At 45.1% G+C, this 26,123-nt stretch overlaps 1 protein-coding gene across 1 annotated transcript in view; it reads right to left on the bottom strand.

The window, feature by feature from the left end:
- Positions 1-26,123, bottom strand: part of sptlc2 (serine palmitoyltransferase long chain base subunit 2) — a 122,618-nt gene that overhangs the window by 90,442 nt on the left and 6,053 nt on the right. The window contains exon 2 of the mRNA XM_033027601.1: positions 4,184-4,378. Coding sequence (XP_032883492.1) covers positions 4,184-4,378 — 195 coding nt within the window. The remainder of the gene's footprint in view (positions 1-4,183; positions 4,379-26,123) is intronic.

Below are 26,123 nucleotides of genomic sequence, written 5' to 3'. Positions count from 1 at the left end.
GTTCTTGGTTTCTTGGTCCTCCAAAATATTCCAAATGGAATTTAAACTGGAGGTGGTGAAGGGAGGACTTAAGCCAGAAAGGGTTATTGGGAAGAAAGAGCTACTTTAAATTTAGTTGCATCTGGTTGGGTAACTATAATAGGGTGGAGATTATTCCATGCTTTAATTGTGTGGGGGAAAGAACGAATTGCTGTACACATCTGTCTTTGTAGCTGGGATCACAAATTGGATCGAATGCCCTCGTCTGCTCCTAATTGGTTTGGGTTTGGTGTAGGTCTTGTAGTCTATGTCGAGCTGACCATTTAACATTTTGTAAAAACAGGTCAAACGGTGAGCTTCACGTCTGTCTTGGAGAGGGTTCCACCCCAGAGAATTCAGAAGTTTGGTGACACTCGCTTCTCTCTCATAGGTGTTAGTAACAAATCGAGCTGCCTGTCTTTGGACACGTTCGATGGCAGAAATGTTTTTAGTTGTGTATGGGTCCCATGCTGCAACTGCATAGTCCAAATGAGGTCTAACGAGGGTGAAGTATAGCTTCTCCTTGACAGAAGTTGAACAATGATGAAAGTTGCGCCTCAGAAAGTTTAGGACACCTGTTGCTTTCACCTGCATGATGAGTCTGACCATTCCAATGCAGATCATTCTTCAATTTGATGCCAATCTCAAGCTGGAATCTCAAGGCAAATTGGTGAGGAGAAAGGCTGGGGCAGGAGCTGGCAAGTGACAAGTCCATCCAGGCAAGGTGGGGATTGATAGACACACAAGTCAGGTTGGTGGAGGGAGGGGAGAGAGTCTTCATGTACAAATAGCCAAGCTTCCTGCCAGTTCACTCTTAGAAGCAGCAATGTGGAGAACTGATTTAACGCAGGCATGAGTGAACAGTGGTGGAGGTCATAGAGCTTCTGCCTTACCGCACCAAAAACTCTAGTTCGATCCCATCTTTGAATGCAGTCTGTGTGGAGTTTGCACGTTCTCCATGACCACATGGGTTTCCTCCCACATCCCAAAAGGCAGGACGAGTTTGTAGGTTAATTGGGCCCGCTAAATTGCCCCCTAGTGTGTAGAGAGTGGATGATAACATAGGACTAATGTAAACTGGTGATCGATGGTCAGCGTGGATTCGGTGGGCCCAGGGGCCGTTTCTTAAAAAACCCCAAAAAAACCTGCTCAAACACACAAACCTGCAGGATCAAAAAAACTCATAGTGTATAAGCAGAGACAATAAATCACTGAACTGGTTGTCTCTATGGCACACCGAACCATACCATCCTTTTAGCCCCATTAAAACAAGTTATTAAAAACAAATCTGACCAACTCTGCCAAAAGTATGAAGTTGGCATTTAGAAATGTTATGGTCAGCAGCGATAGTGGAGTTGCAAGAGGGTAAATTAATATGCCCTCAATGCTTAAGGGAGCTGTAAATAGTTTATATGCTTAACAATTATTAGAACATAAAAGAAACTGGAGGAGATAATTTGATGTCCAAAACATTCTTGATTGTCCTATTAGATCATGGCCCATCTTATCTGCGCACCACTTTCCTGGACATATCTCTGGATTTCTTAATCTCTGAAAATCTAGTCACTGCATCGAATACAGTCTGATGAAGGGTCTCGACCTGAAACGTCACCCATTCCTTCTCTCCAGAAATGCTGCCTGGCCCGCTGAGTTACTCCAGCATTTTGTGTCTACCTTCACTGCATTGAACCTACTTAGTGACAAAACTCCGGTTATTCTAAATAGGGAATTCTAAAGATTTACTATTTTTTAGATAATGATATTCCTTTGCATCTTAGTGGTATTGGCAGACCACTCTCTTTTAAACTGGTCTATTCCTTGACCAGTTGAAACATCACTTCTGAATGCATGCACTCAAAAACACAACGAATTATGCATTTTAATGAAGCCTGTGGGGGTGATGCAGGCATGCATGACATCTAGATTTGTTCATTTTACTGCTGTTGCATTCTTAAAGCCCAAGCCCATTCAGTCCAAAAATGTTGTTAACACCACTACCACCTCCTGATATCATTCAACCACCTCCACATTTATCAGTATCACATTTATTTATTTCAGAATTGAAGGAAGGTCATTGACGCAAAACACTAACCACATCTCTATAGATACTGCCAGATGAGGCTATTACCCACATTTTCTGTTTTATTTTATATTCCCTACATCTGCAGACCTTTAGAGTCATAGAGTGATAGTGTGGAAACGGGCCCTTCGGCCCAACATGCCCACACCGGCCAACACGTCCCAGCTGCACTAATCCCACCTGCCTGCATTAAGTCCATTATCCCTCCAAACCTGCCCTATCCATGTAGCTGTCTAACTGCTTCTTAAATGTTGAGATAGTCCCTGCCTCAACTACCTCCTTTGGCAGCTTGTTCCATACGCCCACCACCCTTTGTGTGAAAAGGTTACCCCTCAGGCAGTGCAGCGTAGGTTCACGAGATTGATCCCTGGGATGGCGGGACTGTCATACGAGGAAAGATTGAAAAGACTAGGCTTGTATTCACTGGTGTTTAGAAGGATGAGGGGGATCTTATAAAAATATATAAAATTATAAAAAGACTGGACAAGCTAGATGCAGGGAAAACTTTCCCAATGTTGGGCGAGTCCAGAACCAGGGGCCAGTCTTAGAATAAAGGGGAGGTCATTTAAGACTGAGGTGGGAAAAAACTTTTTCACCCAGAGAGTTGTGAATTTATGGAATTCCCTGCCACAGAGGGCAGTGGAGGCCAAATCACTGGATGGATTTAAGAGAGAGTTAGATAGAGCTCTAGAGGCTAGTGGAGTCAAGGGATATGGGGAGGGCAGGCACAGGTTATTGATAGGGGACGATCAGCCATGATCACAATGAATGGCGGTGCTGGCTCGAAGGACAAAATGGCCTCTTCCTGCACCTATTTTCTATGTTTCTCAGATTCCTATTAAATCTTTTCCCCTTCACCTTGAACCCATGTCCTCGATTCACCTACTCTGGGCAAGAGACTCTGTGCATCTACCCGATCTATTCCTCTTGAGGAATTCCTCAGCAACTATTCCTCAGTGACCTTTGTGCTGTAATTATTGATACCTGGATCTGATAACAGAAGCACAAAAGCCCCAAGGAGGAAAGAGAAAAAGTTAAAAGGTCTAAACGTGTGCACTTTATATTTTAAGCAAGTTTACTTGGAGAGTCTAGGACCAGAGGCCATTGTCTCAGATTAAAAGGATGTACTTTTAAAAAGGAGATGGAGGAATTTCCCTAGTCAGAGGGTGGAATGGCCAGCTGTGGTGGCCGAAAATTGATATTTTGAAGGCAGAGATTGACAGATTCTTGATTAGTACGGGTGTCAGAGCTGGGGGGTGGGGGAGGGGGGGGGGGGGGAAGAGAGAAGGAAGGAGAATGGGGCTGAGAGGGAAAGATAGATAAGCCATGATTGAATGGCAGAGAAGACCTGATCGGCCAAATGGCCTTATTCTGCTCCTTAAACTTACTTTAATCAATATCAAGTCAGGACTGCGGATTCTATACCAAGCTTCAAGAGTTCAGCATAAGATATATGATTTAATGCTGCTTGGCCAAAGGTTCTGCCTCACAGACCTCACATGCAGTGTAAACATTAGTGACTGATAAAGTTTTTCATTAAATAACTTTCAAATTGGTGCATGATCGTTCTTCATCAATGTCAGAAGATGCAGGATGTGTAGATGAACCATTTTATCAGCCGCCCCAGTCACTACAACCTATTTATTCAAGGATACAGCATAACATGGAACCTTGGGAGAATGTCCTTGTTCAATTATTTTATTGATGTTGGTCATCTTTCTTATTTGAGAGTCGGCAGAAAGAAAAGTTAGCATTTTATGGATAGACTGGTAGGTAAGTACAGTGCCTTAATCCATGGGGGGGGGGGGGGGGGGGAAGCCCTTTACTTCTTTAACAAAGTACGGCTTATTAAAACGGAATTCAAAGCAGTGCGTCCTCCACAAACCATTGGCACTGATAAAAAACATCAACCCGTTCATTAAATGTGTGCAAGCCTACTGATTTTCCATCAGGAAAGGTGTGGACAGAATTCCTGAATTTCATGCACAATGGAGTTCCTTGGTGCAGTCCTGGGCTGAAACTCTGTAGTAAATAGCAAGGCATCAATTAAAAACTACAGTAAAAGGGGGAAGCATTTGTACTTGCCTTTTGTTCCTCGCGTTCGGTGGCATGATGACATTTTTCAATCTTCCACTCCCGCAGGAAGTCCCTGAGGTAGCCAAACAGCGTAAGAATTCCATAACCCATGTAGGTCAGTACAGCAACGAGCATAGGGGTCTCCTCAAAGTATTGATTAAATGGCCTTTGGCACAGACCTCCATTCTGTGCAATATGATGACTCTGAAACAGAAAAGGGATACGTGCTTCATGAATGTTCTGTTGTTTGGCAGCAGTCAGTTTTCAGTGCAGGAAAGGATCACCTCCCCAAGAGTCGCTGGGATTTCCACATACCCCAGCTAACACCACAGAAACCCATAGACACTCTATAATGGATTTCACATGCCACACACTGAAGCTTTGCAACGTGACCCAAGAGAATGCTTGTGACCCAAGTCCCTGAAAACACTCGTACAGCCTTACATTTCTATAAACTTGAAGGAACTACAAAATAGTCTGGATGCAGAAAATATTAACACATGCCATTTCCAATTTTGTTGTGGACAAACTCGCAATTGGTATTGGTGCCTGGAGTTTACAATAAGCATTAAACAGTCACAAGGTCGCATGCTAAAGTGAGTCAACCCTTCTGGTACTCAGCACAAACCACAACTGATCTCATAGAATAGAATAGAATGCCATTTATTGTCATTCAAACCTAGGTTTGAACGAAATTTCGTTCATGATGTTCCTTGTTAGTCATATTACAATTCTACTTATGGAACATACACATACTATCGCAGTAAAGAGAACAGATACTTTTCTCATGTAATGGGGCAGCAGTAGAATTGCTGCTTTACCGTGCCAGAGACCCAGGTTCGATCCTGACTACAGGTGCTGTCTGTGCAGAGTTTGTCAGGTTCTCCATGACCTGTGCGAGTTTTCTACGGGAGCTAGTTTCCTCCCATACTCCAAAAGACATAGAAGCTTGTAGGCTGATTGGCTTGGTATAATGATAAATTGTTCCCAGTGTGTAGGATAGTGTTAATGTACGGGGATCGCTGGTCGGCGTGGACTCGGTGAGCCGAAGGGCCCGTTTCCACGCTATATCTCTAAACTGAAATAAACTACATACAGCAATAGATTCATTCTGCTAACAAGCAACATTTCCCATGCAGATGTATTTCAAGACGGGCAATCACAATTTGAAGAGTAATTTCAAATTTTCAGTTGCCATGAACATTTGTCACAGCTGTCAGAAAACTTTCAAATGCTCAACAGTAAACGATGAAGTATTCTGCATGTATAATAGAATAATGAGCTCAAATAATCAGCTTTCTTATGTTGGTGCAATAAGGTGTGGAATGTGTCACTTTTATGGCATTCGTGACAACTGAAGGCACACTTTTCTAAAGACTTCAACTGTCTAAGGGGAATGTAGAGGAAATTCACTGGCCCTAATTATCCCCTCTGCTCTGGGACTTGTGAGTCGACATGGCTGCAAAAATAGGGGAAGAAAGTTGTCAGAAACCAAACCATAGTTTGTTTAGATTCCAGCCTATAGATGTTACTCCTATTTGCACCATATTAATTGTGCCTAATATTACACAAATCTTGCTTCTAAACAGAACATCGGCCATGACAATCTATTATCAGGCTCTGAGTATGTTCAGTTATGCACATAACAGCTATACAGCACAGAAACAGGCCCTTCAACCCAACTCATCCATGTCAACTTAGATGTATATCCAAGCTAGTTCCATTTGATTGTGTTTGGCCCATATCCCTCATGTTTCTTTCCTATCCATGAACCTGTCCAAATGTCATTTAAATATTGTAACTGCATCCCCCTTTACAGCTTCCTCTTGCAGCTCATCCCACATTCCCATCACCCTCAAACAAAAATACCCCTCAGCTTAAATCTGTTGAATTGCTCCTACTTTTATATCCAAGGAATTTGCTTGATTCCAGTTGCCTGTAGCTGAGAAGCATCTTCTTCCTAATCAGTGCCTCAATACTCTGCCTCACTGGTTTGCTAAACAATGAACAATACAGGAGTTGAAACAAAGTAGCAACAGGATGTATCCAAGGCACAGATGAAAACAATGTTAACACTCTAAACCTGAAAATCAAACAGACAGACCATAACAGAGTAGGACCCTCCACACTGAAGTACTCCGCCCAACAGAAATGATTTGTAGCAGGACAAGTGTTTAAGAAGGAACTGCAGATGCTGGAACAATCGAAGGTAGACAAAAATGCTGGAGAAACTCAGCGGGTGATGCAGCATCTACGGAAAGAAGGAATGGGTGACGTTTCAGGTCGAGACCCTTCTTCAGACTGATATGGGGATGGGGGGCGGGAAGAAGAAAGGAAGAGGCAGAGATAGTGGGCTGTGGGAGAGCTGGGAAGGGGAGGGGAGGGGAAAGAGGGAGAAAGCAAGGACTACCTGAAATTGGAGAAGTCAATGTTCATATTGAGCAGACAAGTACGTTTTTGTTTTAACCATTAAAGAAACCTGGTCTTGATCCCTCCTCTCTCATTAACTACCGCCCAATCTCAAACCTCCCCTTTCTTTCAAAAACCCTGGAGCGTATCGCTGCGTCGCAACTTCATTCCCACCTCCTTGCGTATAACCTATTTGAACCCCTCCAATCTGGCTTTCGCCCCCTCCATAGCACAGAAACTGCTCTCCTCAAAGTCCTCAACGACCTCCTCACCTCTGCTGACACTGGGTCCCTCAACATCATCATCCTCCTCGACCTGAGCGCAGCCTTCGATACAGTGAACCATAACATCCTGCTCACCAGACTCAAAGACCTCGGCATTGAAGGCTCTGCACTCAGCTGGCTCCGTTCCTACCTTTCCAACAGATCCCACTTCATCTCTCTCCACAACCACACCTCTGCTACAGCCGCAGTCACTCAAGGCGTTCCCCAAGGCTCCGTACTCGGCCCCCTCCTCTTCATCATCTACATCCTCCCCCTTGGTCAGATACTCCGCCACTTCAATCTGGACTTCCACTGTTACGCTGATGACACCCAGATTTACCTTGGCACCAAATCCCCCCACAACCCCCCCCCTCTCCCATATCAACTCCTGTTTGTCAGCTATAAAAACCTGGATGCAACATAATTTCCTCAAACTCAACAGCGATAAGACAGAATTCCTCCTCATAGGCTCCAAAGCCACACTCAGCAAAATCAATAACCCCACTCTCACCATCGACGGCACCACTGTCTCCCCATCTCCCCAGGCCCGCAACCTTGGCGTGATCTTTGATTCCACCCTCTCCCTTGAGCCTCACATCCGCCATGTCATTAAAACCTCCTTCTTTCATCTCCGCAACATCGCCAAACTCAGACCCTCTCTCACACCGCCCGCTGCTGAAAGACTCATCCATGCCTTCATCTCCTCCCGACTGGACTATTGCAACTCACTTCTCCTTGGCATCAGCTCCACCTACATCAACCGACTCCAACTGGTCCAGAACGCAGCCGCCCGACTCATCACCCATACCAAATCCTGGCATCACATCACTCCAGTCCTCAAACAACTTCACTGGCTTCCCATCTCCCACCGGATCACCTACAAAATCCTGATCCTCACCTACAAAGCCCTCCACCATCTGGCCCCCCCATATCTCATTGACCTCCTCTCCCCCTACCAACCCTCACGGTCCCTCAGATCCACATCAGCCGGTCTCCTCTCCATCCACAAGTCCAACCTCCGCAGTTTTGGGGACAGCCTTCTCCAGGGCAGCTCCCAGGCTCTGGAACTCCCTCCCCCAACTGATCCGCAATTCCGTGTCCCTCACCATCTTCCAGTCCCGCCTCAAGACCCATCTCTTCACCTCTGCCTATCCTTAGCCCCACGTCCCCGTCCCTTTTCATCTGTGCATTAATTGCCTCATACTGTGTTTTGTATTGAATTCTGTCTTTACTTTGTGTACTAGTCATGTCTCTACTATTTATTTCATTCCCCTTACATGTTTTTCCTCTACATGCTCAATTTTTGTAAGGTGTCCTTGAGACTCTTGAAAGGCGCCCATAAATAAAATTTATTATTATTATTATCTCTATTGACATTGCAAATTACTTGATAAATGCAAAATAGTAACAGATACACACCCTTCCCCCACAAAATGAGGAACGATACTTTTCTAAGCAGCAGAATACATTGTAGAAACAAAGAACTGCAGTTGCTGGTTGATACACAAAAGGACACAATGTGATGGAGCAATTCAGGTCAGGCAGCATCACTGGATACATATTAATAAATAGAGGTAGACAGAGATGGAAATTCATATGTCCTGCCTTTGCTCAGTATTTACTGATACTCAGGCTGTCTGGCGTGTATTCTCAATGGCTGGATACATCTGGAATTTAATTTCAGAGTTTTAATATAAAAATTGCCTTCATCATAACCAGTTTAGTTTAGACATTCAGCCTTTCGGCCCACACCGACCAGTGATCCTCCACTAACACCATCCTATACACACTAGGGACAATTTGCAATTATACCAAGCAAATTCGAGAGCACAGTCGAGAGCATACTGACCGGTTGCATCGTGGCTTGGTTTGGCAATTTGAGCGCCCTGGAGAGGAAAAGACTACAAAAAGTAGTAAACACTGCCCAGTCCATCATCGGCTCTGACCTTCCTTCCATCGAGGGGATTTATCGCAGTCGCTGCCTCAAAAAGGCTGGCAGTATCATCAAAGACCCACACCATCCTGGCCACACACTTATCTCCCTGCTACCTTCAGGTAGAAGGCACAGGAGCCTGAAGACTGCAACAACCAGGTTCAGGAATAGCTACTTCCCCACAGCCATCAGGCCATTAAACCTGGCTCGGACAAAACTGATTATTAATAACCACTTTCTGTTATTTGCACTTTACCAGTTTATTTATTTATGTGTGTATATATTTATATCATGGTATATGGACACATTTATCTGTTTTGTAGTAAATGCTTACTATTTTCTGTGTGCTTAAGCAAAGCAAGAATTTCATTGTCCTATACAGGGACACATGACAATAAACTCACTTGAACTTGAACTTAACTCAAACGTGTACATCTATGGAGTGTGGGAGGAAACCGGAGCTCCCGGAGAAAACATGCAGGTAACGGAGAGAAGGTATAAACTCGTAGTCAGGATGGAAGCTGGATCTGTGGCAGTGTAAGGCAGCAACTCTACCACTGCGCCACTGTGCCGCCCTTATGCCATGATTCAACTCTGCCATTGTTTATTATTAAATGCAAGTGGAAAATTATTTCACTCAAATGTCACTGTACCTTAATTGGTACATGTGACAATAAACTGACCTTGAAAATCTACTAACAGCCTGATAAAGTGCTACTACGTTCAAGGCAGTTCTGCTCAGAAGAATGATTTACTGCTCTACGAGTACATGGACCAACAGTGGAAGCAGGTGCAGCAACTGCAGAATACAATACAATATACAATAATACAATACAATACCGTTTATTTGTCATTTGAACCTCACATGAAGTTCAAACGAAATTTGGTTTCTGCAGCCATACAAGAAAAGAACCAAGACACACACCAACACAATTTACACAAACATCCATCACAGTGAATCTCCTCCTCACTGTGATGGAAGGCAAAGTCTTGTCACTCCCCTGCTCTCCATTCCTCTCCCGAAGTCAAAGTCAAAGCCTCCAGCGGGCGCTAGCAAGTCCGCAGCCATTTAAAGCTGCGCCGGGCGATGTAAGGCCCTGCTCTGGGTCCCGATGTCGGAGCCCCCGGCGGGCGCTAGCAAGTCCGCGGCCATTTAAAGCCGCGCCAGGCGATGTAAAGCCCCACTCCAGGTCACTCTCAACCCCGCAATTCGAGCTGGAGAAGTCGGCGTTGCCGGTGCCCCGCAAAGCAGTCTCCCACTGGGGACCCGCGAGCTCCCGGTGTCACCATCCACCGGAGTCGGGTCGCAGCAGCGCGCCACCGCAGCTCTCTGCGCTCCGAAGCTGGCCAGCTCTACGATGGTAGGTCCGCAGCTCCGCAGGCTCCGTGACTTGTGCTGTCGTTCCGGTTGGAGGCCGCCCCACGGTGCTAGGCCCCAACGGCAATGGAGACCCGACAGGGAAAAGGTTGGGTCCCTGTGCAGGGACCCGTATGGAACCGTAGCACACTGGTTTGGTTTATGACCATGTTGAAAATATTATATGTTATTAAATGGACATTGTTTGGCAGATAGGAATAATTTTTCCCCATCCACATGCACACTGAAGGGCATCCCACAATGATATACAGGTCAGATGACTGGTTATTCTTAAATCATCCTGATTTCCAGCTGCAAAATAAATGCCTGCATTAAGCAGGAACAAAAACTTTGCACAGGGACAATTATTGAAAATAGGAATTATTCAACTAACATCTATTACATTGACAGGAAAGGTTGAGGGATATAGCCCAGGTCATAGAGTCATACAGTGATACATTGTGGAAACAGGCCCTTTGACCCAACTTGCCCACACCGGCCAACATGTCCCAGTTACACTAGTCCCACCTGCCTGCGTTTAGTCCATATCCCTCCAAACATCCTATCCAGGCAGACAGGACAAGCATCTTGATCGGCATGATGAGTTGGGCTGAAGGACTAGTTTCAGTAATCATGACTGACCCTTTAAGCTTGTAAATTGTTAATATAGACCCTACCAAAAATCCCTCTCTCTTCTACAGTGTTGAGTTTGTATAACTCTAATCCTCTGGCACCTCACTTAAGGTGCAGAACACAACTATGAGCAACCCATTCTACCAGAGGGAATCCTTGGGTCATGTCCTACTCAAAGGGTGCTTTGATGGTTTCTGTAATGTTACAGGAAACTACCTTTTTAGATTTTTTTCCTTAGAGAAAGTCGTAAATAGGCACTTTTGCCACCGAGTCCACGCCAACCAACAATCACCTTGTATAGTAGCACTATCCTACACACCAGACAATTTACAATTTTAACCAAAGCCAATTAGCCTACAAACCTGTACGTCTTTGGCCGTGTGGGAGGAAACCGGAGCACCCAATGAAAACCCACGCAGTCACAGGGAGAACGTACTAACCCATACCCATAATCCCATCCAAGATTAGCAAACTCATCACAGACAGTGAGAGAGGTTGTTAAACTGTCTTTGGAGAGAGGAGAACTTCAAAGTAGGCATACCTTGAGGAGATTTCGCAGTGGAGTAGACCAAATTTTTAAAAAGGAACTGCAGATGCCAGTCTGAAGAAGGGTTTCGACCCGAAACATCATCTACTTCAGATTCAGATTCAATTTTAATTGTCATTGTCAGTGTACAGTACAGAGACAACTTCCTTCGCTCCATAGATGTTGCCTCACCCGCTGAGTTTCTCCAGCATTTTTGTCCACCTTCGATTTTCCAGCATCTGCAGTTCGTTCTTAAACAAATAAATCTATGGAGTAACTTGACACTACGCTATTAAACTCAAAGACCATGTGAAAGGAACCAGATTGCGAATGGATTCAATCTCTCTTCTCATTCCCAAACAATTTGCAATACAATATTTGGCATCAAGAATGTATTCCGCGTCCAAGTTAATCACTGGGATTCACATGGATCGCGGTCTACCTCTATGTGAAATGGAAGCATTGCACCAACAGCATGTCACAAGATGCAGAAGCTAAAATTAGCAGCATTTTGTACAGCAGAACACAAGATTACTTTTGTTTATAATGGCAACGTAGGGACAAATTGACGACACATCTTGAAAACCAATTTGGGGGCTTCAATTAATACAGGTTTCCCCTTTAATTTCTGCTGGCTGCAGTATTTAGCAATTGCCTGCTTCAAAACAAGGAAAATGCTATAGGTGGGTTCAAACTGCGAGCACATTTTTAGGACATTCTGACAACGAAGCAAATATGGAATGCACGGCATTTAGCCATTACAACTAGTGTACACACTGACACTGCTCAGCACACAATCGACATTGGTAATATTGGGCAGTAAAACATCAACACATCTATTTGGACCTATCCATCGTGACTCCAAAATTAGCAGCATACACAGACAAAATTTGTACTCTTTCCCCCCCCCCCACACACCTCCATTTCTGGTTTACAACAGGCTGGCTAGGAACACTGCCATTAATCTCTGTAGATTCCGAGTGATTAAATCATAGGTGTTGCTGGGAGTTTAATACTCCCCTGGATTGGAAATTTCAGGGTTAAAGTTACCCCTAACTCCTCGTGGTGGATGGAATTCAAAGACATCAATTTTGTTATTAAAAAAAAGGTCTTGGATTAGAACTACAGAATTGAAACAACAATTAAATTAAACAATTTCCAGAACTGAATAAATCAATTTCAAACCCAGAAGAGCAGATATTACTTAAAGCCCCAAACTATTCCATGTTTTTTCCCCAAAAGTCAGCAATCATGTCCAGGGAACTATGAACTTACTCATTATAGCTGAAGATCAAGCATCATTGTTAGCCTCAGAAATCCACACCATATCAAACGCACAGCAGATAGCTCAAAGACAAATGTTTTCACCGCACAGAGAAAGCCGTGTTGATCTCTTGTCTTTGGGGAACAGACCTAACTTGTTTATACTTCGGCATCGAGATCGTTACCACCTGCGCTCCCAACTCAAGTATATTCTCGCACTAAAGAAGGTGCACCATGAATCTTTAAAGCAATAGCACATGCATGCCTTGTGAAGCCTGTAGACAAGCCTTCAATTCGTAAATAAACAAGTTACCTGTTCATAAGTTGAAGAATCAGGCCACAAGATTCACCACAAGACTTAGGCCAGTTGGCCCATAAAGTCTACTCCACCATTCAATCATGGCTGATCTATCCTTTCCTCTCAACCCTATTCTCCTTCCTTCTCCCCATAACCCCGGGCACCCGCACTAATCAAGAATCTATCAATCTTCACGTTAAAAATATCCATTGACTTGGCCTCCACAGCCATCTGCGGCAATGAATTCCACAGATTCACCACCCTCTGACTAAAGAAATTCCTTCTCATCTACTTTCTATACGCATGTCCTTTTATTCTGAGGCTATGGCCTCTGGTCCTAGACTCTAGACAGCAGCATCATGTTCGGCAGTGTCTGAAAAAGAGATTCAACCCGAAGAAGGGTCCCGACCGGAACTGTCACCCGCCCACGTTATCTAGTTGTGGCCTGACCTGCTGAGTTACTCCAGCACTTGGTGCCTCAGTCTTGGCATGGCCTTCAGGACACTGTAAGGAGGCAAATAATTTAGCCACAGCATGGAAAGGTAATCTCACTGTAATCATACAAACTAACTATAGGTTTTACATCACCTTTATAAAGCCATTCACTCTCTATAATGGAAACCAACCAGGTTAATCAGTCATACTGCAAATATATCTACCTTGCCGGAGATGCAATTGATTTTCGCATTGCATTCTCCGGGCGCTCTGCGGCCTTCCATCGATGAAGCTGGAGGCATCCTCGGACTGTTGTGAGCCCCACCGCGGGGTGCGGCCAACATCGGAGCTGATCCCTTGCCTGGGATCCCTCCAACCGCGGCCTGCGGACTTACCATCAAGAGCTGTCGGGGGCTCCAACGTCGCAGAAGGTTCGACCAACCCCGACGCGAGGTTCGATCGTCCAGAGCGGGGGAGCTGCCATCCCCCCGATGCAGGAGCTGATCGCCTCGACGCAGATGGCCAAAACGCCGCCGGCTACGGGTGTCAAGATCGTCCCATCATCAGAGGGCTCGAGGCCCCCGACCGCAGGAGAACAAAGAGACTTGAACTTTTTTTCACCTTCCATCACAGTGAGGAATGTGTAGGAGTCACTGCAGTGGAGGAGGAGGAGCCATCTTGGTGAACGGCTGCTAGCCAGCAGCCGTCCGTTTTAATTCGTTTTTTTTATAGTTTTTAGTGAGTCCTGTTTTTCGTTTGTAGGGGATATGGACCTTTTAATGTGGGGGGTAGGTCTCAACTTTATTTCTAGGTCCCTACCTGGTCGGTGAGGCAGCTTTTTCTCCGGGCTGCCCGCTGACCCGTCCTCGTGGCCTACCAGCGGGCTTGGAGCGCCGTTTCCTGGCGGGCACCGCCCAGCAGCTTGGCCTCGGTGGCGGCACAGTGTTGGAGCGCTATCGCGGAGCGGAGTGGAGCGGGCGATGCCTTGCCTGGGTCGCCGCGCTGGAGCGACGCGCTGGAGCTCTGGTGAGCCGGACCGGCGAGAGCAACATCCCCGGGCTGCGGGTCTGCAGAGCGGAGCGGGCGGCGCCGGCTTTAACATCGGGAGCCTAGGAGCTCCAAACCGGCGCGGCCTTGTCGGCTCCGGAAGCCGCGGTCTCAAGCTAGGAAGCGGCCGTTCCAGGTAGCCCAGCTGCCGAGAGGACTCTCCCGACGCCGGGGCAAGACCACTCGGTGAGAACGGCCAGGAACATCGGGCCTCCGTAGAGGCAACTGCGGTGGCCTCAATAGGCCTGACTTTGGGGTGAACTGGGGATGGGGACTGGACATTGTGCCTTCCCCCACAGTGGTATCCACTGTGGGGGGATGATTTTTTAGTCTAATGTAATCCTGTAAGTCTGTGTCCAAGATGGCTGCCGTGAAGAGAGAGTGGACGCTGGCACGATTTGGTTGCCGCTGCTCCCTCTTCACACTGTGTTTTTGATTTTCTGTTTTTGGAATGAATTCTGTTTTTAATTTGTGTCTCTGTGATGTCTTTATTACTTATTTTATTCTGATTATATGTTTTTATTTCTATTAACCTATGTAAGGTGTCCTTGAGATGTGTGAAAGGCGCCCATTAAATAAAATTTATTATTATTATTATTATGTTCATGTTAAAATGTGCTTTGGGTGCTGCTTTTTATTTGTATGACTGACTTGGCAAATGAAATTCCTCGTATGTTGCAAAACATACTTGGCAAATAAAGTACTATTCTGATTCTGATTATATACAGCTGGCCCTGCTGCATATCTAGTGATGGAAAATCTGAATACAGCATCAGCCCAACTATAGTTAAAAAAGATATGATTATAGAGATTAGTCATAGCAAAAGGATTTGAGTATAGGAGCAGGGAGGTTCTACTGCAGTTGTACAGGGTCTTGGTGAGACCACACCTGGAGTATTGCGTACAGTTTTGGTCTCCAAATCTGAGGAAGGACATTATTGCCATAGAGGGAGTGCATAGAAGGTTCACCAGACTGATTCCTGGGATGTCAGGACTGTCTTATGAAGAAAGACTGGATAGACTTGGTTTATACTCTCTAGAATTTAGGAGATTGAGAGGGGATCTTATAGGGTGATTTCACGAAAGGTCACTGGAGCGTAAATCCCCACTCACGTGACCGAAAATTTTAACTGGGGGACAAGCGTCACTTCCGGTACATGTTAGTGGATGGGAAAACACGCACTTTCACACCCGTTAAAAACATCGAAAACGGCCAGTTTTTGAGCTGCAATTAAGTGAGCCAGTCGGGGTGACCGTGAGGAACAGCTACTTAAATTTACAGTCCAAAAAAAAGATAGAAACTAAGGTAAATACAAGAGGGAGCTGAAGGTGTAAAAAAGGCGGAAGTTGATTGCGGACATTTTTCTTGGAGATTTAAAGATCCAAAATATCGGGAATTATCGCGTTTGCTCGCTGCATTTCATCAAAAGTGGCATTATTGACTTTGTTATCTTTATTCATTTGTTAGATGAAAAGTATTAAAAGTTAGAAACCCGTCAGTAAAATTGCAAAATCGCCCATGGTTCTCGGGTGGGTTTTAACATGCAAAATGAAAACGCTTCTGAAGCTCCATTTACCATTTAAATAATCGTAAGCTTGCATCTCAGTAAAATTGATTTCCAAACGCATTGAGAGTTTACGATTATTTAAATGGTAAATGGAGCTTCAGAAGCGTTTTCATTTTGCATGTTAAAACCCACCCGAGAACCATGGGCGATTTTGCAATTTTACTGACGGGTTTCTAACTTTTAATACTTTTCATCTAACAAATGAATAAAGATAAAAAGTCAATAATGCCACTTTTGATGAAATGCAGCGAGCAAACGCGATAATTCCCGATATTTTGGATCTTTATATCTCCAAGAAAAATGTCCGCTAGCACTTCCGCCTTTTTTACACCTTCAGCTCGCTCTTGTATTTACCTTAGTTTCTATCTTTTTTTTGGACTGTAAATTTAGGTAGCTGTTCCTCACGGTCACCCCGACTGGTTCAGTAAATTGCAGCTCAAAACCTGGCCGTTTTCGATGTTTTTAACGGGTGTGAAAGTGCGTGTTTTCCCATCCACTAACATGTACCGGAAGTGACGCTTGTCCCCCAGTTAAAATTTTCGGTCACGTGAGTGGGGATTTACGCTCCAGTGACCTTTCGTGAAATCACCCTATAGAAACTTACAAAATTCTTAAGGGGTTGGACAGGCTAGATGCAGGAAGATTGCTCCCGATGTTGGGGAAGTCCAGGACAAGGGGTCACAGCTTAAGGATAAGGGGGAAATCCTTTAAAACCGAGATGAGAAGAACTTTTTTCACACAGAGAGTGGTGAATCTCTGGAACTCCCTGCCACAGAGGGTAGTCGAGGCCAGTTCATTGGCTATATTTAAGAGGGAGTTAGATGTGGCCCTTGTGGCTAAGGGGATCAGAGGGTATGGAGAGAAGGCAGGTACGGGATACTGAGTTGGATGATCAGCCATGATCATATTGAATGGCGGTGCAGGCTCGAAGGGCCGAATGGCCTACTCCTGCACCTAATTTCTATGTTTCTATGTTTCAATGGATAAAATGAGCAATGCTACAATTAGTTTAAAGATTGCACAAGAGATAACGAGTGGGTCTTAGTTTGCTGAAGTTATTTGATTGCAGGACATGGGTGGCACACCACTGCGGTAGAGTTGCTTCATTACAGTGCCAGAGGCAGCTTTGACACTCTGGAGTCGTCTTCCAGAGGGAAGTGTTTCAAAGAGTTTGTAGCCAGGATGAGAGGGCTTAGAACTGATGTTACCCGTTCGTCGATTTGGGGGGGGGGGAGAGAAGGTTGCAGCCAACAACCTTCTCGGCTGATCGAATGATGCGCTGCAGCCTCTGGATGTCATGCTTGGTGTTTGAGCCAAACCAGACCATGATGGAGAAGGCGAGGACAGACTCTATGATGGCAGTATAAAACTGGACCATCATTGCCTGTAGCAGATTGTGTTTCCTCAGCTGCTGCAAGAAGTACATCCTCTGTTGGGCCTTTTTGACTGTGTAGTCGATGGTGGCCCCCCATTTAAGGTTCCTGGAGATAATGGTTCCAAGGAACTTAAATGACTCCACAGATGTGACTACGTTGTTGATGGTGAGTGGGGGAGGTGAAGGGGGGCATTCCTAAAGTCTACAATCAATTCCACCGTCTTAAGAGCATTGAGCTCCAGGTTGTTGCGATGGCACCAGGACGCCAGCTGTGACACTTCCTGTCTGTAGGCAGATTCCTCCCCATCCTGGATCAGTCCAATCAGGGGTGTGTCATCCACAACTTGAGAAGCTTGACAGAGGAGTCTGTGAAGGTGCAGTCATTGGTGTAGAGAGAGTAAAGGAGAGGGGAGAATACGCAGCCTTGTGGTGCTCCTATGCTGAGATATGCTTTCCAAACCTCACATGCTGCGTCCTGTCTGTCAGGAAGTTGGTGATCCACTGACAATGGGGTTCAGGCACTGTCAACTGGGAGAGTTGAGTGTAGTATGTCGGCAACTGTGGCGGGGCTTGAATGCAATCACCTCATACCAAAATCAGGAAGCAGCTCAAATGTCAGCGAAGCATCACTCCCTGATGAGCTCAATGCGTTTTACACACGCTTTGATAGGGAGAACACTGATGTGCCTTCCCGAGCCCCCATTCGCCTGGATTGTATTTCGGTCACGGTCACAGAGGCCGATGTCAGAAGATCCTTCAGAGGGGCGAACCCTCGAAAAGTGCCAGGACCTGATGGTATACCCGGGCGTGTTTTAAAATCCTGTGCGGACCAACTGACTGGTGTTTTTACAGACATTTTCAACCTCTCACTTCTGAGGTTCCCACCTGTTTTAAAAGGGCATCAATAATACCGGTGCCCAAGAAGAGTAAGGTGACGTGCCTCAATGACTATCGACCAGTGGCACTAACGTCTGTGGTGATGAAGTGCTTTGAGAGGCTGATCATGGCGCAAATCAACTCGTACCTCGACAAAAACCTGGACCCACTGCAGTTCACTTACCGCCACAACAGATCAATGGTGGATGCGATCTCACTGGCTCTCCACTCTGCTCTGGACCACTTAGACACCAAAAACTCATTTGTCAGGATGTTATTCATTGACTACAGCTCGGCATCTAATACCATCATCCCCTCCAAGCTGGTTACCAAGCTCTCAGATCTGGGTCTCTACGCATCCCTCTGCAATTGGATCCTCGACTTCCTCATTCACAGACCACTGTCTGTCCGTATTGGTTGAAATGTGTCATCCTCGATAACAATCAGCACGGGAGCACCTCAAGGCTGCGTGCTCAGCACCCTGCTATACTCATGACTGCGTAGCCGGACATAGTGCGAACTCCATCATCAAGTTCGCCGACGACACCACTGTTGTGGGGCGTATCACTGATGGGGACGAATCAGAGTAGAGAAGTGAGATCGACCGATTGACCAAATGGTGTCAACACAATAACCTGGCTCTCAACATTAGCAAAACCAAGGAACTGTTGTGGACTTTGGAAGGGGTAGGATGGGGACCCACAGTCCCGTTTATATCAATGGCGTAAAGGGTCAAGAACTTCAAATTCCTGGGAGTACATATTTCCGTAGATCTCTCCTGGTCCCACCACACTGATGCAATTATAATGAAAGGACATCAGAGCTTCAGTCTGAAGTATGGTTTCGGCCCGAAACTTTGCCTATTTCCTTCGCTCCATAGATGCACCCGCTGAGTTTCTCCAGTATTTTCCATTTTCGATTTTCCAGCATCTGCAGTCATCCACTGATCTATTTGCCCGTTACGCAGCAGGGGGTTTGTGATACTTTTCAGGTGGGCCAGCACGTCTTTCAATGGTCTTCATGATTAAAGAGGTCAGTGCGACAGGCCTGCAGTCCTTAAGACCAGTAATCATTGGCTTTTTGGGTACACGAACAATAGTAGAGACTTTGAAGCAGGCAGGGACAATTCATGTTTGCAATGACCAATTGAAAACTGGTGCCAGTTGTTCGGCACAGAGCTTGAGGGTAGAGAGCTGGAGATTTCCAGCTTTTCTGTCTCCTGAATAGGTTTTCCACCTCCTCTTTGCTATTGTTAGTGATGGAGAAGTGGCCAGGCAGCAAGGAGGGGGTGGGTGGACAAGGGCCCGGTCTTTGCAGACTGGAGTCAGGCTGTAAGCGGGTGTGAAGTGGTGATTGGGGAGGAGTGGGTTGGGAAGGGTCCTGACTTTGCAGACTGGAGTCAGGCTGTAATTAGGTGTGAAGTGGTGATTGGGAAAGAGTGGGTGGAGAGGGAGGGATGTTTCTGTCTATCGAACCTGCAGTAGAACTCGTTTTCCTCTTGTAGCTGGTGATTTCTTGCAAGCCCTTCCACACTGAAGAAGAGTTAGCTGAGAACTTGGTTGTCAACTTCCCAAGATTACCTTTCCTTGGCAGTTCTGATTCTCTTCTCAGCTTGTACTTGACCTGCCTGCAGAGGTCTGCATCCCCGCTCCTGTAGGCCTCATCTTTAGACTGGCGGAGCTGTTTTGAGTTCTGCTGGAAACCAGGGATTGTCATTGTTGAACCCGATCCGGGTCCTAGTGGGAATGCAACTGTCCTCACAACAGCTGACATATGATGTCACGGTGTCTGTATATTCATCGAGGCTTGTGGTTGCTATGTAACAAACATAGTCCTTAAGCAGAACATTATGCATTATTGTTTACAAAGACCAGCAGGACTAAATAGCCTCCTGAAAATTTCTAACAAATCAGCAGGCTCTTTGTCAAATGAGACAGGAAATGATCATGTATTGTCATAGAGTGTTTTCACAAGGCCACTGCTCAGAAATTACTTGTTTTTTTCCATTTGGGGAGAAATGGTGCTTGACAAGTGTCCATGCTTAGCAATGTGTTCAATATTCTCGTGCTAAACCAGTCACTGGGCAACCCTTGTGCGAGGAATGAAGACAGCAAACGGACTCATTGTGATCTATAAATCGCAGGTGCAGATTAGAACCACAGCATAATACTGGGCCTCTCTTAAATAGCTCATCTGTCTCACTAAAGAACACTAAGATGCTCAAGTGCTGAACAATATAGAATAACTGGTTTTATGTTGAGACTTGGCTAATTTTCAATTTGCAGAGCATACGTACAATGATAATAAATAAGTGAATTCTCTGTCTGTTTGAAGGATTTCTTTACCATGGGAAAGTATGTAATAAATAGTAGCAGACTGACTGGCAAAACGCGATTAATACATGAGGATATCAAAACAAAGTCACACAGCCCTTTCAGCCCAACTTGTCCACCCCTCCCCCCACCCAACAGGCTTTGAATGTATTCCTGAACAGTTTCTTCTTCGTACTTAAGAAATCTCTTGCCATGTGAGGTAGTGCATTTTGTAAGTTCAATCAAGACAAAGCAGTCAAGGCGATAGGATACCAAGAAATGCAACCTCAGAGTGCATGCCTCAAGGCGCCACAATTTCAGTGGGACTTCCGAAAGCCCATACCACCGAGTTGGCGAATTGCACCAAGTCCGGCCACGGAAGTCCCGATGAGATCGAGATTGGTCGCCTCACCCAGCAAAGGCATCGCATTTTCAGGGGAACTTCCCGGTGGAATTTCAAGTGTCTTTTTTTTTTACCGCGCGGAAACAGAGCCTTCGTCACACTGAGTCCACGCCGACCAGCAATTACCCCGCACATCAACACTAGGGACAATTTACACATACACCAAGCCAATGAAACTACATACCTGTACATCTCTGGAGTGTGAGAGTAAAGTGAATTTCTCGTAGAAAACCCACGCGGTCACGGAGAGAACATACAAACTCCTTAGAGAGAGCACCCATAGTTGGGACCAAATCCGGGTCTCCGGCACTGCAAGACAGCAACTCAACTGCTGTGCCAACTTGTGATTTTGTCCAGATTAAAGTAATTGCCGGACCACCAGTTGCCAGAAAATTAGTGTAAACCTTCATAAATACCTGTACTAACTATCTAATACTCTGTCCCAATGCATGGTTTTGACCTTTCTAGCCCCAGGTGCTGCTTATCCACCAGCACAGAGACACAAAAAGCTGGAGTAACTCAGCGGGACAGGCAGCATCTCTGGAGGGAAGGAATGGCTGATGTCTGGGATCGAGACCCTTCTTCAGACTAGTTTGCTCCCCCTCTAGAAGGGTCTCGAACAGAAACGTTTAATTTATTTTGATTGTGTGTATTTGTTAGGTGGGCAACAAGGACATTAATTGAAAATATGGAAAATTTGCTCAAATTAATCTTTGCCTTTAAGGGACGCACTGGGAACTTTTGATTACGGGACAAATTATTCAAAGTTTTATTCTTCTTTTTGCATAAGGCGTGCACAGCCTAAAGTTGTAGGACAACTTGTTCTATTTGATCTTACTTGATTGTGCATGCCAGGTTGATTGCATTCGTCGAAACAGGGCAGACCACGTTGCAATCTCCCACTCCAAAGTTTTATTCCAGTAAAATGAAACATGCAGATGAATAGAAATTATTCGAAAGCTAAGGATATGAAATTCTGGTAGTTATCTTGCAGCACACACACTACAGAGAACATACTATGTTAGTTACTGTGTTCTTTGGCCCAGGGTGTCTATGCCAAACATGAGGCCGTAAACGCTCTCCATATCACTCCACATTCATGTGCCGCTATCATATCTGCCTTCACCGTCACCCATGGCAGCACGTCCCAGCACTTACAACTCTTAATAACTTGCTTCCGCACATCTGCTTTCAACTTCACCTCTCCCACAATAAACTCTAGTATTTGACATTTCTATCATGCGAAAAAGGTTCTAACTGCCTAACCTATCTATATGGCTCTTAATTTTGTACATTTCTCCCTTCAGCCTCTGACATGTCAGAGAAAACAATCCAAGTTTGTTCAATCCATCCTTATAGCCAACACCTTTTAATCCAGATAGTATCCTGGTAACCTCTCTTCATGCTTCCTGTAATGGGGCAACTAGAACTGCATACTCTAAATGTGGCCAAACCCCAATGCAAAATTACTCTTGCACTCAATGCCCTGACTGATGAAACCAATCCCAGAGTATGTGTGCTCACATACATTAGAGATTCAGGTGATCTATAGTGACCTGACCAGCATCCCGATTAACCCATCAAAACCTCCTAAATGTGCTAATGTGTAATTGTCAAATGTGCAAATCTCAACACAGAATGCAAACTTTTCAGTCAATGGCTTCCATGTTTAATAGAAATTTGTCGTTCACTTTTGTAACATAATAGGCTACATTTAAATAAAATAATAAGTTTATTGGCCAAGTAGTCACATACAAGGAATTTGCCTTGGTGCTCTGCCCACAAGTAACATGACATACAGTGACAGTTACGAATGACTCAGAAAACATTAAACATTAATAATAATAAAACATTAATGATAAAACACCATTGATCAAACATGTGAACCAACAAAATAACAGATCAAAGCGTATCCTTTCTATTCACAATCATTATGGGCAAGATAGACACAATATATTGGAGTAACTCTGCGGATCAGGCAGCACCTCTAGAGATTACTAGGTGATGTTTCTGGTTGGAACCCCTTCTTCAGGCAGTTTGCAGATATGAAATCTGCCACTGCACACAATACAAGTGGGCCTAGTTTCAGTTAGAAACTAGTTTCAGTTAGTTCTTAAGATTGGCCAAATTATTTAATTCAGATTAGGTTTAACTGTGAATAGATGACATTCAAAACCACATGATGACACATTGATTTAGCAGAATCACTGATCCTCTCTTCAGTTTAAGTCATTTACTTTAAGGGGTCCACCATATACCAGGCACTTTGGGTTTCCAGTACTTTGTAAAATTAAAAACTTAAAATTCCTGCACAATTTGCAATCAGGATACAAGGCTTGCATTAAGTAAATGGTAAACACACAACTTCCTTATTTGCTTGAAATACTTTCGCTCATTCTAATAAATAATATTAAAATACATCACTATCATGAAACGTGCTAACCGCTGCAGTTCTTGTGATATCAACTGTTACCACAACTTGCATTACACCAATATGGACATTATCAAAAGCAACCTTTAAACTGTTTAGACAGAGTGAAGTCTCATTGGCAAGCAGGTACAAGGACTCAATCATGCAGTTCTGAAGAAGGGTCTTGACCCAAAACATTGCCTATTTCCTTCGCTCCATAGATGCTGCCTCACCCGCTGAGTTTCTCCAGCATTTTTGTCTATCTTGTAGTTCCACAGAGTTCCTTAGAGACATTGCAATGTCATTCGTACACTATTTTCTCTTGCATAGTAAAGCCTCACTAGTTAATTGTGTTAATGGTGCACTTTAATGTAATTCATATGCTACCAACAAGGTCATTTCCTTTGGAGATAAGATGCTCATTTTGTTTATCGTTTTCTTTAATCTTCAACTCCAATGTAGTATTACACACAATTCTGTGTGCTACGTGTGCACAGCCGTGCACCCTCCCAAAGCACAACACAGGTTTACTTTCCGTGAACCCTCAGGCAGGAACGGGGTACTGATTGGGGATGATCAGCCATGATCACATTGAATGGCGGTGCTGGCTCGAAGGGCCGAATGGGCTACTCCTGCACCTATTTGTCTATCTAGTCAGAATTTCCCCAAATCCAAACCAGGATTTTTGGCCAGGGAGGGAAGTAGCTCGGGTGGCTGCGAGTGGCTGCCAGGACTGGACAGCGGAACCAGCTGCCACCTCAGTGCCTTCTACCGGCTCGCTCACCTCTGGCAGTGCTCTCCGTCTGAACACCTCTCCTGCCGCTCGCTGGCCTCGCTCATGTCAGCCATTTCCCGCAAATCCTTAAATTCCGACTGCCGCCGGGAGCAGTGCATGGCCTCACTTGCTGCGCTGGGTGACACTGCATGGCATTCACTGCCCGGTCCGTGTCTTTCAATGGACAGTGAGGGGACCAGCTCAACAGCAAAGATCATAGAGAACAGCGGGTCAGCGGGTGATGGATAACAGGACAGTGGGCGGTGGAGCTTACTCCTGTGTCAGCGCGAGTAACCTCAATTGGTATTGTCATTCAAAAAGATCACAACTGATTCAACTTGTCCCAGTGTGTTCCTGTTTTCCCCACTACCTCTCCACCTGCCGTCACACTCCATGCCCCCACCCATTCAGAATGGAGATCTGGAAGCCTTGGGCAAATTGAATTACCACTCACTTTATTTATCTATTAATTTATTTTTTGAGCGCGGGGAATTCTATGTCCCGCCAGCCTTTTTTTTTTAAATTTAGCAACTCAAATGGGGGGCGCGTCTTCATTGCCAGGAAATACGGTAACTAAGCCGGGGAGTGTCTGTATAACCAAAGCACTTTGCATCTTCCCTAAACAAATCTTACATCATGCCTCAGATCAACCCCCATATAATTATTCACAATATAAAACTAATTTGCCTTCAAATGCTTCTGACTTGACCCGTTCCAACCTCCAAGTTCCATATAATGATTCAGATACTTAATTCTGGTCCTTTGCACCTAATTAAAATGAATCATCCTAATGTTGGCAACCTGCCTTTGGCTGCCTAGTTCATCAGCCTCAATTCCCTTTTTAAACCTCTCCCATATGGTACAACTGACTGAACCTTCAAACATTTGCTGAAGAAGGGTTTCGGCCCGAAAGATTGCCTATTTCCTTTGCTCCGTAGTTGCTGCCGCACCTGCTGAGTTTCTCCAGCACTTTTGTCTACCTTTGATTTTCCAGCATCTGCAGTTCCTTCTTAAACATTTGCTTCTAATGGTTGTCTTAAAACTTGGTGTAAAATATTGCCGATCAACAATTGAAGCATCGGACTAGATGGTGCGAGCTAAAGGGAGAGGTTGGGTAGGCTGGGTCTCTATTCCTTGGAGCGCAGGAGGATGAGGTGATCTTATAGAGGTGTATAAAATTATGAGAGGAACCGATCGGGTAGATGCACACTGTCCCTTGCCCAGAGTAGGGGAATCGAGGACCAGAGGACATAGGATCAAGATGAAGGGGAAAAGATTTAATAGGAATCTGAGGGGTAATTTTTCAACACAAAAGTGATGGGTGTATGGAACAAGCTGCTAGAGGAGGTAGTTGAGGCTGGGACTATCCCAATGTTTACAAAACAGTTAGACAGGTACATGGATAGGACAGGTTTGGAGGGATATGGACCAACAGCAGACAGGTGGGACTAGTGTAGCCAACAGTTAGACGGATACATGTGTAGGAAGGAACTGCATATGCTTCTGAAGAAGGGTCTCGACCCGAAACATCACCCATTCCTTCTCTCCAGCGATGTTGCCTGTCCCGCTGAGTTACTCAAGCATGTTGTGTCTCTCTTAGACAGATACATGGATAGTTTGGAAGGATATGGACCAAGCACAGGCAGGTGGGACTAGTGCAGCTCGGACATGTTGGCCAGTGTGGGTAAGTTGGGCCGAAGGGCCTGTTTCCACGCAGTATCACTCTATGACTCTAAGCAGTTTGTGACTTTTTTTGGACAAGACTACAGAATAAAACAAATTACATTAAAAAAAAAACAAAGGCCGTGTCCCTTTTGTACAGTGTGCTTGTCCTTGGATGTCCCTCCACCGGAAAGCACGTACCAGGCCAAACTAATCTACAACCAAGGTAGCTTTTCCAGGCAGGATGCAGGTCAATGACCTTTCATAGCTGTAACATCAACTGTGCCTTTCCACAAAAGCCCCCTTGCTTGCTGTGTATTTCTGGCATTCTATTTCAAATTTCCAGTACTGGATTTTCTTTTTACACCTCAGTGTCGTGAGCTCAAGAATATTTGCAGATAACT

The sequence above is a fragment of the Amblyraja radiata genome, chromosome 9 (assembly GCF_010909765.2).
Source record: "Amblyraja radiata isolate CabotCenter1 chromosome 9, sAmbRad1.1.pri, whole genome shotgun sequence".
Taxonomy (NCBI): domain Eukaryota; kingdom Metazoa; phylum Chordata; class Chondrichthyes; order Rajiformes; family Rajidae; genus Amblyraja; species Amblyraja radiata.
The sequence above is the reverse complement of the archived record's forward strand: the minus strand, read 5'-3'. Positions and strand labels throughout refer to the sequence as shown.